Source organism: Lepidochelys olivacea, assembly GCF_965140295.1.
Source record: "Lepidochelys olivacea isolate rLepOli2 genome assembly, chromosome: 18".
Classification (NCBI taxonomy): Eukaryota; Metazoa; Chordata; order Testudines; family Cheloniidae; genus Lepidochelys; species Lepidochelys olivacea.
In genome coordinates this window covers 27697670-27714197 of record NC_140428.1, presented here as the reverse complement: position 1 = coordinate 27714197, position 16528 = coordinate 27697670, and the positions used below count along the sequence as shown (strand labels likewise).

General features: G+C 47.0%; 1 protein-coding gene across 5 annotated transcripts in view; it reads right to left on the bottom strand.

Annotated features, from left to right (window-relative positions):
* The window catches only part of AJAP1 (adherens junctions associated protein 1), a 104902-nt gene extending 90022 nt beyond the window's left edge, over positions 1-14880 (bottom strand). For 2 of the 5 annotated variants that reach the window (XM_084651626.1, XM_084651627.1), the window contains exon 1: positions 14319-14880. In XM_084651626.1, coding sequence (XP_084507752.1) covers positions 14319-14347 — 29 coding nt within the window. In that variant the 5' untranslated portion in view covers positions 14348-14880. Of the gene's footprint in view, positions 1-11962; positions 12091-14318 lie in introns of all 5 variants that reach the window. The other 3 variants (XM_084651628.1, XM_084651629.1, XM_084651630.1) reach the window with 3 other exon arrangements.
* Positions 14881-16528: the final 1648 nt, after the last annotated feature.

The window sequence follows — 16528 nt, the reverse complement described above, 5'->3', positions numbered from 1 at the left end:
ACAGAGAAGAAGATCACAGTCTCATGCTGGCAGCATGCAGACTTTTGACTGAGGCAATAATGGTGACAGTCACAGCAGGGGTGACCTTCTGCAGGATAAAGGTGAATGTGACTCAGCGGGGGCATTATTTTTTGCAAGGAGCATGTTTGTGAGCCCAGAGGCTGTCAAGTCGAATTGCTAGTCAGATATTAGATTGAGCTGCAATTTGTTAAAAAGAAAAGACTTTTGCAAGAAATATAAAACATTTCAAATAATTCTCTGCAAAGGGGAGTCCAGGGTCTCAACCTAGCAGACTGAGATGAGGATGAGGGGTTTCTTCTTCCTCGTTGCTTTATTTCAAGCTTTACAGTTCATTCAATCTCATTATTGCTTAATCTCCTCAAGACACAGATGCAGCCTGACCTCAGCTTCTTGTAGGCATTCCTGTAGGAAGGGGTAGGCTGGCAGGCTACCATTCTTGGCCTTCTATTGCTTCACGTTTTTGTGCCTGACACTCCTTTACTTCTACTCCCCCCACACACACACACACCCCCCCCACGGGGACACATTTCACACACTGCACCACGGGGACACACTGCACCACATGGACACACTGCACCATGGGGACACAATAGTTCTAGGCACTCACGCTGGTGTCACTGTGACTTTAATAGCCATCTGGCTCTTGATTTCAGAAAGTGAAGGCAGCAGTGAAGGCGCTGTTCTTCATGGCTCACCCCTCACTCCATTGGCTTGTCCATGCAACACAAGCTGTGTTGTAATTGACTGTTCTTCCCCCAAGAATACTCCAAATGCACCCATCTTCCACCACTTTAACTCCATTGACTTCAACAGTTACTCCTAATTTACACTGATGTGAGAGGAGAATTAGGCCCCTTGGGTGGGCTCTGGTGACAGAATTCACTGTGAACTTCGAGCAGGAGCCTAAAATATCCTCCCCATACATGCACTTTTATTCTGACCGTACATGTTTGGTGCAGGTTTTACAGGGCAATGTGCCCTTGGCCATACTTGGCCAGAAGGAGCTATCCCCATGAGTTGAGTAACAAAGAGAGACTCCTCCTGAACAAATAGATCCAGTGAAAATGTGTGGTTGAATCATCTTAACCCAATTTTGCCTACATAGACACATCCTGTGCTATCATTATGGGAGAAGGGACTAAATAATCTAACAGGTCCCTTCCATCTCTAAATTGCAAATCATACTACAATTTCTGATACCTGAAAAGCTATAGCCTCATCTTGCATTATGGCCGTCATCTCTTACATTCCCTGGGAAAAAAAGGAATAGGGGACTCCCTGGATCCTCGCAGGCCAATGTGAAACTAGTATTGAGTTAATCCCAGGCCCCTCTAAAATACAAGTCCTTCTGAAGAACCCTTGGTCTGGTCTTCTGTACTTCACCATCACTATGAGATGCGTTCACAGAGAGCAGAGGAAACTCAGCTCTTGATGGGAACAGAACTTATCTTTGCAAAAGACCCAACAATACACATGGGAGCAACCTTGTCCCCACAATTGTTTGCACTTGCAAAAAAATGAAGGTCCAGCTGGGAGCACCAGGGCATGTGTGATCTGAGAGATCAGTGCCATGTCCACATGACAGCAGGTTTGCAAAGCTTAGGGGCCTGGACCTTTTCAGTTCAGAGAAGGATGAAAAGAGAGTATAACGAATTTAATCCTTTCCTCTTAAAAGCAGCTTGTGCTGCCTAGTCTCAAGGTAAAGCCCATAACAAATGTTTCCATTCTGTTGCAACAAAACTATGAAAATTAATTTTGGCAGAGAGTGTGTCACTTTGACTGGAACCCAGAATAAGTTTTGAATTTTTCACTTCATAGAACTTCACTGCTAAAGAGCAGTATAGATCCTCTTATAAAGCAAGGAACAATAAGGCATATAAAGCATCTCCCCATTCATTCATGAGAAAACCTATTAAATGTCAACTGCTTGTAACAAAATGAGCTTATTCCTTTTGGAGATGCAGCATTCTTCAAATCAAAAATTCCAACATGTGAAGTTCCAAGCAGAGAAAAAGTTTATTAAAAACACAGGAGATTTAGCACAGGGTACGTGACACACACGTGCTCTTCAGACATTCACAATGTGGCACCTCAACTGGTCAAGTGAAAGTGATTCCAAAGGGGCAAGGCAGATGTCTGATCACACTGCTGAAGAAGCAGGAAATAATTATTCATTCATTTCCTGTTTGCTTCCATGGCATTAATCACCGCAGTTTCATTGGGTACTGAAGTGGATGTTCTAATCCATGTCAATTTAGCATTAATTAACACTCCATCATTTAAAGCCTTGTTTGAGGAAGAGGGGGCGGTGACATCATAATACAAGGTCTTGTGTCATTTTAGGGAATTAATTATATGGGGGCAAACATTACACCTGGAAAAGGTGACATTGCTCACACCAGAACACATGGTGCACCAAGCCTTCTATAGCATGCAGGGTCAAGTCTAGGGGACTAAGTACAAAGCAAGGAGTTATGAGGTCTAGTCCAAGCTCTGCCACTTATCCTAAATAATAGACATTAAAATAGCAAAACATACAGGTCTGACTAGTTGCTCTTAACCTACCCAGATGCTTCCTGAATGGTGATCAACCAGTCTTTGTAACTCTTGAGCATCACAGTTTCTAATATAGTTACTCAGCTAACCTGCCATTCACATCCCTTATTTATAGAGCTATAAACCAATGCTTGAGAGTTTAGCAAAACATACATTTCTACAGCAGCAGTAGGTTTTAAGCAACACATTGCTATGACAAAGTGCCCTATAGATGGGAGTGAATGATTGCCAAGAGGTTGTGGTTAAATTCCATAAAACCGTGTTTTTATTTGAGTACCGTAAAAAGACGAGGAAGTGGCTGCATTTAAATTCTGGGACACACGTCTTGGATTTTATCCCTTTAAAGCTTTATACATTCCACTTCTTATTCATGGCCTAAATCTGCCCAGTCTGGGAGCTGCGCCACTGACTTCAACGTGTAGGATCAAACCCTCAGTTCCCCTCATACGTAGTTTCTCAAACATACTCAGCCTTCCATTCTCTCTCACACACACACCTGCACAACCCCCCTTCCCTCCTCTCTCGCTCAGTCCATGCACTTCCTCTGTCACACACACAGCTACATCTGCACAAGCTCCCTTGTGCGCTCATTTCTGGCTCACTGGGGCACACTCACATACGTTCACTCGCTCCTTCAGCTCACAAACACAGGCTCACACACACCATGCCAGCACAAACCTTATTCCTTTGGCAAGAGACTCTTTACTACTGACAGACAGGACCAGATTGTGAGCTTTTTAAATCAGCTTTTACAGAGCCATTACTCAGGCAAAACTCCCTTGGAGTTCGATTGGGATTTCACTAGATTAAAGGCTGAGAAAAATTCCAGTGTTTGGCCCTGCTTCCCAGCTTTGACACATACATTACACTGACAGCATTTTGTACTGTGGGCAGTTAACAACATGCCCAGAAGTAAATTCAGTCCATACCCCTTGTCTGCCTGTGCACCACACTTCTCTTGCTGGATATGTACAGATCCTCATTCTTCATTACAGAAATACAGAAACATTTTGTGATACTCGCAGGCAAGGGCTCCGAACAAATGGCATTTATATCCTAAAGCAACAAGCACAAATTCACATGCTGTATCATGTGAAAAGAGCACTGTATTTATAATTGTTGGTGGTATTACTCATCAAAATTTATTACGTACCAGTAGCTATTATAAGAAAGAATACAATGCACTTGCCAATGCAATAACATTTCCATTAAATTACAGCTTGTGAGAAAGACCTTCAGAGCATGGGTTTTTTTAAAAAAAATCACACGTTATTTGACTTGAAATATAATTCCTCCCTTTATTTATAAATCACAATTCTTCAGAGATGGCATTTTTCAGATTAAAATTGAAAATGAACATTTCTACGAACAGTGTCAAATGCTTTATTCCCAGAGAGAGTCGGGGTGGCGTTTTTTTTACTTAAGTTTAATGTCTTCATGATAACTAGCAAAGAGGGAGTGGGTGCTGCATTGCTTAGGGAGATCAGCAAACGAACACGGTAGCTTTTATCCTCTAACTTCAATTCAGTACAAGCCAGCAGCTATTGTCAATTATGAGAGAGGAAAGATGATCCAGGCATTAGGGGCATAATCTGGGACTTCAGAGACCAGAGTACAATTTCCTGCTGTTCTAATTTCTTGTGGGCCTTGAGCAAGTCATTTAGGCCCAGATCCTCAAAGATATTTAGGTGTCTAACCTCCACTGATTTGAATGGAAGTTAGGAGCCTAAATACCTTGGAGGATTAGGGCCTTGGTCTTTCTGTGCTCAGTTCCCCATCTGTAAAATGGGGATCATAGTACTACCCTGCTTCACAGTGGTGTTGTGAGAATAAATACATTAGGCTGCAAGGCACTCGAACACTGCAGCGATGGGAGCCAGCTAAATACCTGAGGTCAAAAGATGTTCAGGGGTCCACACAAAATGTCTGCTGGGTCCCATGCAGTGTAGCCGCAGCCGTGTCAGGCCCAGGATATTAGCGAGACAAGGTGGGACAGGCGGGGTGAGAGGGACAAGCTTTCTGTGCAGCTTGAAAGCGGGTCTCTCTCCCCAACAGAAGTTGGTCCAATAAAAGATATCCCCTCCCCCCGGGATTATATAATAATTATACAATTATTATAATTATATAAATTATAAAATATATCCCCTCCCCAACAGCACCAAAACCAGAATCAAAGCTGGGAACCCAGCTGGCAGCGTGAGACGAGGGCCAAGGGCAGAAAGGCTGTACAAACCGCGCTTCAGTCTGACTGCGACAAGGGGCTCTCCAGGCACTGTCAGAGGCACAGCACGGCAGGGTGCATAGTCTTGCCAGTGCCCTGGTGACTCCACACCTTCCACCAGCTCTAGAATTCACAAAACAACTTAAAATGAAAAAATAATGGAACTGCCATGGAAGGAGAGTAAATCCAGAAGAATCAATGGAGTAGCTCCAGTTTAAGCCCCTGTAGCTGAGAGAAGGATTTAGTACCTGGTGTACAGACCCCTCCAGCAGCTGGCCTGACGAGAGCTAACTCCCTGAACAGCAGATCTCACCCAGGTATTTGCTCTCTTCATTGATTGTCAGAGAGCCCAGCCTGGGTGGGGAGGGCGGAGCTGGACTCAGCTGAAGTGGAATATGCTATCTGCAGAGGTTATAAGAGAAGCAAGCTCAGAAGCATTTCTCTGTGGCTATATACTGGGATGGGAGGGTGACCCTGTGCTGAGAAACAGTGTTGTCTTAATGCAACTGAATCCTGATCTCACAGGCTGTCTCTTCCCCTTCTCACCACTTGAGCGGTTGCAGGCAATGATAAGATTTGAGGTATCACTCTGGCAGAGGCCATTATCTGTATGCTAGCTGGCTCTATTTCTTTTAAATGTCCCCACTGCCTGGGAACATGCTTATTTCAGGCACAATTGTGCATCCCTCTCCAGCAAGCCTGGTTGCTCTCACTCTTATTGTTGCTTGACATCAGAAATGCTGCATCCCTGAGCACTGATAGAAGGAAATGTTAAGGAAATTAATCTCCAACTCATCCTAATTCCCCTGCATTTGGGGTTCTCCAGTGATGTCTTTATCCCACCTTTGGACATCAGGAGGCTGAAAGGGTTGGCTGGGCAAGGAACTTAAACTCCCTTTTGCCATATGCTGTCTGCTCCTTATTGTTATTCACACTGAAACTTTTAACTAGCATTTCCACTTCACCAAGTACCTAGCCTGAGCCAGCACCTGAGATCATTAAAATCCACAGGGAAATCCTAGGCAAATCAACCACTATCTGCTGATCCATCCTGTTAGCTCTGAAATGATCTCCTTGGAAAGGGGCCTTCCAGATGAAATATTAGTCTTCAAAACCTTGAAGAAAAGATTTTTCCATACTGCTTGGTTCGGGTGACTTTCCAGACCTTCAGGTGCCACTGCTCAGCTGAACGTTAATGTGTATGACACACTGCAACAACAGATCGTGCTCTTTCCAGGTATCAATGTTTCTCTTTAAATAATCTTTGAAAAAGAAGAATGGAAGAACTGAGGCTCTCCTGAAATTGCAGGATGTCTATTATTTGGAGTATTAAGGGATGTTCCCAGGGTGATTTCTGGAGACCAGGTTCCCTGGAGTTAGAAGGGGGAACAGCCAGAACATTGAGGCAGGGTAGCCGATGGTGGTGCTGGACCCAGCTGATTGCTGCTGGGGGTGGAACGGGGAGGTTTAATTTAGGAGTAAAACTAAGGAGTTGAGGGGAAGATATAGGTTCATCTAGTCCTGTCTCTGACACTGGCCAGTACCGTATGCTTCAGAATAAGGGGCAAGAAACACTGCAGTAGGCAGATGTGGGATAATCTCCCCCTTGGAGGTCTCATACTAATCCCTAATAGCCATAGACTGGTGTAAATCCTGAAGCATGAGGTGCCAAGAGTCCATGCAAGGAGTAATGAAAGGAGTCTGTATGGAAGGCCCCAAAGTTTTGCTAGCAGGCCTCAAGACTTTATGCTCCTTGGCCCCCTCCATCTTTACTCCTTGTTCGGTGCTCCACGGGAAGCTGATGAAGACCTCAAGCTCCTCATCAATATGAGCTGAGGGGGAAAAAAAATCCTACTTTGTAGTTAGCAAGTTCAACCCTGTGAGCCCCTGTGCCCAAATACTATGGTGACTGGGCACCTTAGAAACACTTTGAGAGACAGATGAGATTAAATTAAACAACATGATTCTTCACTGCTCAATATTCAATCCTATTTTATACCCTGATATACCCACTGATACCTGTCTTCCATGTTTTCTTCATTCCCAGTAATGTGGAACCTGTTAGGCCAGAGAATCTCTGAGCCAAGGAATTCCAAAGAGTAATCACCTTCAGGAGAAAGAAACCCAAAAGAGACCTTTCTTTAAAGAGTACCATGCACCTTGGTCTTACATTGTGTGTGTTTCAGAAATGTTTATATGCTCGCTTGTGTAACTGTAGCTAGCTCTGCTAATATAAATTGTGTTTTCTTCCATACCACTCATTTTCACTCGTTTACCTAGTAAACCTCATCAAAAAGGATCTGCTTCCTAATACTGTTGTGCACCTTAGAGAAACTGAGATGTTTATGTTGTTGGGTCAGAGCTGAACTGCAAAGGGTCTGCTTGAAAACAGTTCATTCCTAGAGGACCTGGAATACTAAAACCACAAAGCTCTTTCCCTGTATTATTTAATTAAAATACTTCCCAGGATTATCGAATACATGATGCAGGAAGAAGAATTTCTCTTATTTTCTAGTTAATGATCTATCTATCTATCTTAGGGTTTTACAGTGCCACCCATTACTATAGTGTCTGAGCACGTATCTCTTAACAGATATGTACTAACCAGCTTAAAGCCATTCCAAGACAATGGTCGGAGGCAGGTTTTAATGCAGAATTGACTCATACAGATGCTGAGACCAGAGAAGAAATTGATAAAAGCTGGAAAGTAACAGAGATTCAATGCCAGGCCAAATATTCAATTCAGAAAGAATCTCCCTAAAACTAAAATTAATGTTGAAGGATGAAGGCGGGTAAATCTCCCACAGTTAAGTTCAGGCAACAGAGATTGAGTTTAAACCTCTCAGCAGTCCAAATTCCATCAACATCTTTCAGAGCGAAATTAAATTAAGTGCATCCCTATCATAAGAAATTATGTTGGTTGTAACCACCAAGCTCTATAGCAGAGGTCAAAATAAAATGAGTCACAAAGAAATATGCATTGCTGTTCTGACTCTTTCTTCAAAGGAACAGTTGGGTTCAGAGGTTTGTCTTATAGATATTTATAACTGTTAAACACTTGTTCTATTTCCAAGTGACTTTAGTGCAGTAGTCAGGTGCTCAGCACTTTCAGACAAATCAGGCCTCGTTGGGCACCCAAAACCACTAGTCACTTTTGGAAATCTTGGCCATGATCTCTCTGTGCCTCACTGTCACCACCCATAAAATGGGAGATGTTCATCTCTGGGACTATTTAGTGTGCAGTATTGGATGTTTAGGCCAGGTCCCAGCTTTGGCAAGTCCAAAGGAAAAACAAGAAAAAGCCTTCCCCCTCCATTCCCTCCTCATTTTCACTAGGCTTCTCTGAGTGTCCCTTAGAGTGGTAGCACCCAAGAGGTGCTTGTCAAGCAGGGACTTGGGGATATTGAGGGGTCTGAATTCCACCAACTATCTTGGATTGTGGATCCATTCCCTGGGTTAGTCCTAGGCAATACGGTTTGTTCTGTGGAGGAGGAGGAGGTAGAAGGGGTTCTTTCTACAGTATCCAAACAGGACTGGTCTTGAGTTACTGTAAACTATTTATCATCACTCCTAACTAATTACAGTAATGCTTTCCTCCATTCTGTATGGTATCTGCACACTAGATCTGTGTCTTCCATTCTTCCAGGCTGTGCATATTTAATTCCCTTAATCTTTCCTCCTAGTCAGTCTCCCCTTAGCTATATTTAAAGGTGTAAGCATATTTTCATAATTAATCTCAGACATGCCGAGAGCAGCCACATATACCCTATAAAGTTGCTGAGTGAGGCAGCTCGGCTCATGTCTCTCCACTGCTTGTATACACACATGAACGGCACTGGGTAACAATGAGGCCTCTTGGGCCAGACTTCAAACAGAAAAATTGAGATCAGGCATACAGTCGGCTTTCAGAGCTAATCTTCACAGCAGTTTAGACGCCGCTTGCACATTACCCTTTGAAGAAAATTTAGCAATGACTTATTTTAAACATATGACCGTTATATAAGGCAAACTGAAGCAGTACTGTTCAAAACCCCAGAGCAGATGGGCAGCCAGTTGATCATTCTAACATTGCATTTATCCATACAACAATCCAAGGTATCCTTTTTATGGATACGGATAAGCTACGGTGCACTCTTCCAAAAGACGGCTTGGGGAAATCTAGGAATCAGTGGGTCACTGTGTAAACGAACGCTGGACTGGCAAGTAGCCTTCCTAGGGCCAGCAGAGGCATTTTAGGACAGCACTCAGGCATGTCTCATGCAGAAATTATTGCTGCTCCATGGTTCGAGCATAGGAGAGATATGCAAGCTGGACCCCACCCTGGAGAACATGAGGTACAATCTCTACGAAGCTCCTTGGTGCGCTCAGCCCAGGGACCAGGCGCTCCAGAATAAAAGCCTCCAAAGCATCTGCAGGCTGAGGTGCTTGCTCAGTGACTCAGCCAGCTTCCAGCTCTCACTCTGTTGAATACACACAATAAAAGGCAATACTGTGATGATTCCAATATTATTACAACAATTATTCATACCACTGGGAAGAGGGGTGTTCATATCAGCACATCTCCCTTTTTCTCATCTGTGAAATTGCTGCCTGTTACAAGGGATGAACTGCTGCATAAAAGTGCAGTTTATTCAAGTATTATTGTAGCTGATAACTATCATAGTCGCTGACACTAGATGAATTTCTGTGGCAATCAATTCATCCAGCAACAGCTTGCTGGGACTCAGACACGGCACAGATTTACTAGACGTGAAAACCTCTTTAGTGGAAACCATTAACTCCCACTATTTGGTATTCACAGTAGCACTGAGAATGCAAGGTTCACATCTTTGATGGCTGGCTGAATCTGTGTGAACTTGATGAGAGAAATGCACGTTAACTTTTTGTTTCAGCACTAACTATAAGGCCATTAAAGTTATCTCAATGCAAATATGCCAGGTTATATGCTTTTAGTGACTTGTTTTACATAACCAAAGGGAAACTGCAAGCAACATGTTTATTTATACCACCAATAGGTTTTGATCTGAAAATGCTGTAAAGACTATGCAATATTGTTTAAAATATCCAAATTCCACCTAAAGAAGGAATGTTCACAGCTACAGCTAAAAGAAAGAAGAGCTAATATGTGAAGCTCCCAATTTTGTTGGGTTTATACATACATAGCTGCAGTCCAATTTACCACAGGACAATCACATTTCTGGACATGGCACTAATAACTCCTGTCTCTGAGTGGGGTGGGATGGGATGGATCAGGGTAGTTGCAGTGCTGGTCAGGATAACAACTATTAATGGAAGCTCTCAGTGGCTGGGGAGTAATTAGCAAATTGTTGAAAGAGATTGGGTCTCTTGAGGATCACTCTCTCTCTCTCTGCCCAGAAGAATTTTGGAAGTGGAAAGTTCCCATTTAAAGAAATGAAGAAGCTAGAACTGAAGATAAACTGGAGTTAAGAGTCTAGGAGTTAGTCTTGTTCCTACTTGCTTTAGGAGCACAACTGGTCTCCAAGCTGACAACTGCTGCTGCAGACCCTGCAGCTTTGCCCTTGGAGCAGGAGATATCAGTTTCATTGGGGGACCAGAGAAACATCCCTCTCAGCCATGAGGGCCTAGAGGGGGAGAAGGTACTGGGGTGAACTGGGAGCTGGAAGGGTCTTTTGCTTTTTTTTTATGTTGCTTCCCTAGCGGCTCTTAAAGGAAAATGAGAAAAATTACAGGAGAAAGGTCAGAAATAAAGCCAGAATGTAATCAGAGTTGAAGCGGAAGCTGGCGAGAGAGGCTACAGCAGCAAAAAAGGTTAGGAGGAAAGTTACTTGTTATCTCTTCTTAAAAATGAAACAGAGGCAGAGAGAGCGAGCTGATAAGGCCAAGCAGGGACTACAGTTCCGAGGCGATGGAAATGTGTGTTGGACTCCAGAGGAATAACAAAGGAATCCCTAAAATGGGAAGTGATAGCCATGGCTTTCATGTTGATAGTTTAAAGCTGAAGCACTAAAGAGCAGAGTCTGCGATGTTTCCATGAGTATTGTCTTCTGCAAGTTCCAGCCTGACACCACAACCCTGTCTACCTCACTGTTGCCTTCACCTTCCAGTCAATTCAAGTTGGGGGAAGCAATGAAAAATATGTTCATAGTTGAGCTAGCAGTAATTCCATAGGGTCATTAGGGACACAATTTTCATACCACAGACACATTAAAGACCTCATCCTTGCTACTAAACAGCATCTCCCTCACTGATTGATTGTGACAGTCTGAAGATGCTTTAAGGGCTGGGATGTTACAATAGGTGCAGGGAGATTGACTGCATCCACTGCCCTCTTCCCACAAGTCCAAGGTGCATGATCCATTTATTGGGCACCTGGCTCTTGAATTCATCACGTGGCTGTCACCACCCCAGATATGGTGGGTGGCTGTGTATATACTAATCTCACAGTAAGAAGCTCAGGAAAAATAATATAAAGTATATAAAAATAAACAATAAAACCGCTCCATACTCCAGAGCTTAAGCGAGAGCTTGATTAAAATTCAGTGGACAGTTCTCTCTTAGGGCCTGGTCCCAAACCCAGGGAAGTCAGTGGGAAAGTCCCCATTAGCATCAAAGGGCTTTGGATCAGGTGCTTAAGGTCTCTGCTATCCTAAACACAGCTCTCTCAAAATTCAGTCCACACTGCCTACTCTATTGGCCTCTCCAGGCTCAAGGCTCACCACCAACAAAAAAAAAAAAAAAAGCCCCCGTCCCTAATGAGACCAGGTCTGTGCTGCAGACACATGGCGACTTAGTGATGGAAAAGACCTCTTGTCTCATGTTGTCAATGCCCTTGCTAGGTTAGGATTGTTCGCTACTTTCATCTCAACCTGTCCATTTCAGCAGCCTCACTCTCCCCCCCCCCCCCCCCCCGGGTTTTCAGTTGCAGAGTGACAGCTGCGTAGCACAATTTTATAAGTAGTTTGTACTGGTGCTATACAGCAAAGCAAACCATCATGCAAAGGGCAGCAAGCTGGAATGAGCAGAGAAGTCTGTCCAGCAGACACTTGGGCCCGCAGCTCCCTACAGCAAGAGACTGGAAGAGGCTATATGACTGTCCCACCAGGAAAATAAAAACATACACATTAATAACATTCTTCCAAACACCAGACACAGCTTATTTTTGTGACTTAAACTCTACCTTACCCATTTGACCAAAATCATAGTACAATCCTCTTCAATTTCACTTAGGCGTGTCTTGCTGTGAATCATAGAGCAACGTATTATTCTTCACTGGTCATTTTTTCTATGTTGCCACTTTAAATTTAACCCCACTAAAACACAATGAAAATAAAGAAAAATAATGATTCTTTTAATTATTCAAACATTAGCAGCAAGAATCATGCTTTTGATTCCTATATGCAGCATCATCGTAAGAACAAGACTTCAGCCAGATGACTTCACAGCAGTAATAAATATGTGTTACATAACACTTAGATTCTGTTCCCCTTCAGTTGTACTTCTTGATTAATCTACAACTCGCACACATCTGTCTGTCTGTCTGTCTGTCTACTTTCCTACCAGAAGTAATCGCATGATACCCTTCACTATACTGAAGAAACACCTGGAAGAATTGCGAGTTTTCTGATTACTGCTTCGGGAGGCAGAAGGCAAAGCAGAGGCAGGAGGCAGAAGGCAAAGCACTGAGAAAATTAGACACTAAATTTGATAGGACATTGAATGAGCATTTCCATTTTGTCTGGAACAAAGACCAGCTAGGGTCTGTTTGAGTACTTCTCTGAAAGTAGACAAGCTGTCTCGAGTCACACTCAACTCAATACCCAATCTCAGCTTTAAAACTCTTTAAAAGGGCCATCATAGCTGCTCCCCCCCCCCTTTGTGAAAGCACAATCTGTGTGAAAAGGCCTTTATTTAGTACAGTTCAGTGAAACAGATTTGCTAAATGTTAACAAATATGCTCATTGGAATGTTCACTGCAACACTGCACCATAGGTCCTTCCATAGTGACAGGAAAACTCCTACATAATCCTACATCGGGTTGATACTATCTTGATGCAATAAACCAACTGATGTCTACTCTTACATAGAAACTTCCTGGAGTATTTTACAAGATTGGTATTTTACTTCTGCATTTTAAAGAGTGTACTATTAACCATACTCTCAGACTTATACATATATCAGTCTGAGAATAATGGTTAATGCACGCACACACACACACACGACCCCCAAAACAGACGATTGAGTCACATAGCTTTGCAATGAATCTCGATCATCATTCACTATGTTTGGAAAGATTTTAGCGGAGGTGGGAGTTTGCTCATAAAATCTGGTTCCTTTTCCTTTCTTTCTCTGTCCAAAGTAAGAGTCTAGTGCATCCCAGTGGAGAGACATAAGAAAAACACATTTGCTTTCACAATTTCTCCCCATCACTCTACAGAGAGTATCAAAACGTTCAATCTCCAAGGAACACAAATACTTGCACACAGAAGTTAAGCCTTCGATACAGCTGGTACCACTTATCCTTAGCATGTCTGACGTTCCTCAGCACTTGTGATTTATATATATGTGTGTAAATACTGCATACCAAGCTGCATAAATCCTTTTATCAGATTAATATCTGAATCCCAATGATTTATTTCAACCTATCACTTTAGAGGCAAGAGAAAGAATTGTTTTTTTCTTCCATTCTTAAAAGATGATGAACAGGGAGATACTTACATGCTAGAGTTATTTTATTATACAGCTCTATTCATCCACTGTTTCCTGCCAGTTAAACATCCAAATACATATATCAAACAAAGATGTCTGTGTATATGCTTCCATGTGTACATAGAGACTGTTGCATACACCTGTGTACAACCTATGCAGTATATGCAGGTGTGTATATATATATATACACGGCTATTTACAAACAGATAGTTACATAGACACACGCATTAACCAAGTGCAGTTTTTCAGTCAGCATCACTGCAGCCATCAGCATGTTGATAAAACCTCTATGCAACGTTTTTATATATCTATGTATATGCATACTTTTGTAAAGACATCCTCAATGTGCTTGGAGAAGGTATTTTCTTGGTGCGTGGACTGCGCCTATGTAGAACTATATAATTACATGGATGCACAGACTGAAATAGTCATTCCACATAGCATTGCATGTTCATACCCAACCGCCCAATATAGGAATCTGGTCCTACCAAAGTCCCAAGGATTGGGCAAATCAGATCAACACTTGGGCTGAAAAGTAACTTACTGACCATGGTTGGCAGTGCCAGGTCTACTCTTTAACTAAACCGGTTTCTCCTCAAGGTATTGATTCACCAGAACTCTGCAAGAGAAACTGCCCAACAGACGTTAGCCTGGCGAAAACTACAGCGGAGGAAGCAAAAGGTCATTTCATCTTGTACAACCCATGCCAACTACGGGGCGGGCGGGGGGGGGGGGAAATGTCTAAACAAAACGTGATCCCAGGAACCCAGCTACACAAACTCGTGACGATCCAAAACCAAACCGGGGGGGGGGCCGCCCTCGCGCCTCTTACCTGATTGCTAAAAGCTGTTTTATCCACATTGTCACGTTTCAAATAGTTTAGGATCAGATCTTCCTCTCCCCAGCCATCTGTGCCGCCCCGCGGTTACACGACGGGCTCAAAACTCAGGCTGGCGTCCGGGGGGGGGGGGCTCCTTCCTGCGCCCGCTCTCCCCTGCTGCCGAGGCGGGCTACAGAGGGGCGCCCCTCCGCCTCAGCCCGCGCCCCGCTCAGCCGGGCGGGGGCCGGGAACCCCGGCGTGCCCGCATGGAAGCGGGGCGGGCGGAATCGCCCCGCCGCCCCCGCCCGCGGGCAGCAGAGCCCGGGCCGGAGCCCAGGGAGCCGCGGCCACAGACTGAGGGGCGCGGGGGGGGGGGGCAGCGCCCTCCTGCCCGCGGGCTCAGGTCGCTCTCCGAGGTGCTGGAGCCCCGCGCGTCCCCGGCCCGCCGCCAGCCAGCCCCATGCGCAGCCGAGCCGCGTCTCCGCCGCTGCCCTTCGCGCGCTGCCTAGCCCACGGGAGGCGGGCTCGCCGGGCGGGGCTCGCCGGGGAAGGCGGGGAGGGGCTCGGCCCGGCAGCCGGCGACGCCTCGCTGCGGCCCCGCGCGCTGCCCCGGCCGCTCTGCGCCGCCCGCCTCCCGGGCAGCGGGTCCCAAGCCCGCGTGGGCCAGCCCCGGCTGACGTCACTCGCCCCCCCCGCCCCCGCCGCCGGAGGATGCTGAACCCCGTTAGCAGCGCGACCCGCCCCCACCCCCGGTCCCCTCCCGCCCCCACGGACACCCACCCGGCCTCGGGGTCTGCCGGGGGGGGCTTGCGCGGGGGGCGTGAGGGCTGGCCTGGGTCTGCCGTGCTTAGGGGAGGGGGATGCGTGGGGACTGCGGGGCACCGGGGGGCTGCACTCCTAGCATCTGGGGGTTGCACAGGGACAGCGAGGCACCGGGGGGGTTGTAGTACTAGGGGCACGTAGGGGCACCGGGGGGGTTGCAGTACTAGGGGCACGTAGGGGCACCGGGGCACCGGGGGGGTTGCAGTACTAGGGGCACGTAGGGGACTGCGGGGCATCGGGGGGGTTGCAGTACTAGGGGCACGTAGGGGACTGCGGGGCACCGGGGGGATTCCAGTACTAGGGGCACGTAGGGGACTGCGGGGCACCGGGGGGGTTGCAGTACTAGGGGCACGTAGGGGCACCGGGGCACCGGGGGGGTTGCAGTACTAGGGGTACGTAGGGGACTGCGGGGCACCTGGGGGGTTGCAGTACTAGGGGCACGTAGGGGACAGCGGGGCACCGGGGGGGTTGCAGTACTAGGGGCACGTAGGGGACAGCGGGGCACCGGGGGGGTTGCAGTACTAGGGGCACGTAGGGGACTGCGGGGCACCGGGGGGGTTGCAGTACTAGGGGCACGTAGGGGACTGCGGGGCATCGGGGGGGTTGCAGTACTAGGGGCACGTAGGGGAGAGCGGGGCACCGGGGGGGTTGCAGTACTAGGGGCACGTAGGGGACTGCGGGGCACCGGGGGGGTTGCAGTACTAGGGGCACGTAGGGGACAGCGGGGCACCGGGGGGGTTGCAGTACTAGGGGCACGTAGGGGACTGCGGGGCACCGGGGGGGTTGCAGTACTAGGGGCACGTAGGGGACTGCGGGGCACCGGGGGGGTTGCAGTACTAGGGGCACGTAGGGGACAGCGGGGCACCGGGGGGGTTGCAGTACTAGGGGCACGTAGGGGACAGCGGGGCACCGGGGGGGTTGCAGTACTAGGGGCACGTAGGGGACTGCGGGGCACCGGGGGGGTTGCAGTACTAGGGGCACGTAGGGGACAGCGGGGCACCGGGGGGGTTGCAGTACTAGGGGCACGTAGGGGACTGCGGGGCACCGGGGGGGTTGCAGTACTAGGGGCACGTAGGGGACTGCGGGGCACCGGGGGGGTTGCAGTACTAGGGGCACGTAGGGGACAGCGGTGCACCGGGGGGGTTGCAGTACTAGGGGCACGTAGGGGACTGCGGGGCACCGGGGGGGTTGCAGTACTAGGGGCACGTAGGGGACAGCGGGGCACCGGGGGGGTTGCAGTACTAGGGGCACGTAGGGGACAGCGGGGCACCGGGGGGGTTGCAGTACTAGGGGCACGTAGGGGACAGCGGGGCACCGGGGGGGTTGCAGTACTAGGGGCACGTAGGGGACTGCGGGGCACCGGGGGGGTTGCAGTACTAGGGGCACGTAGGGGACAGCGG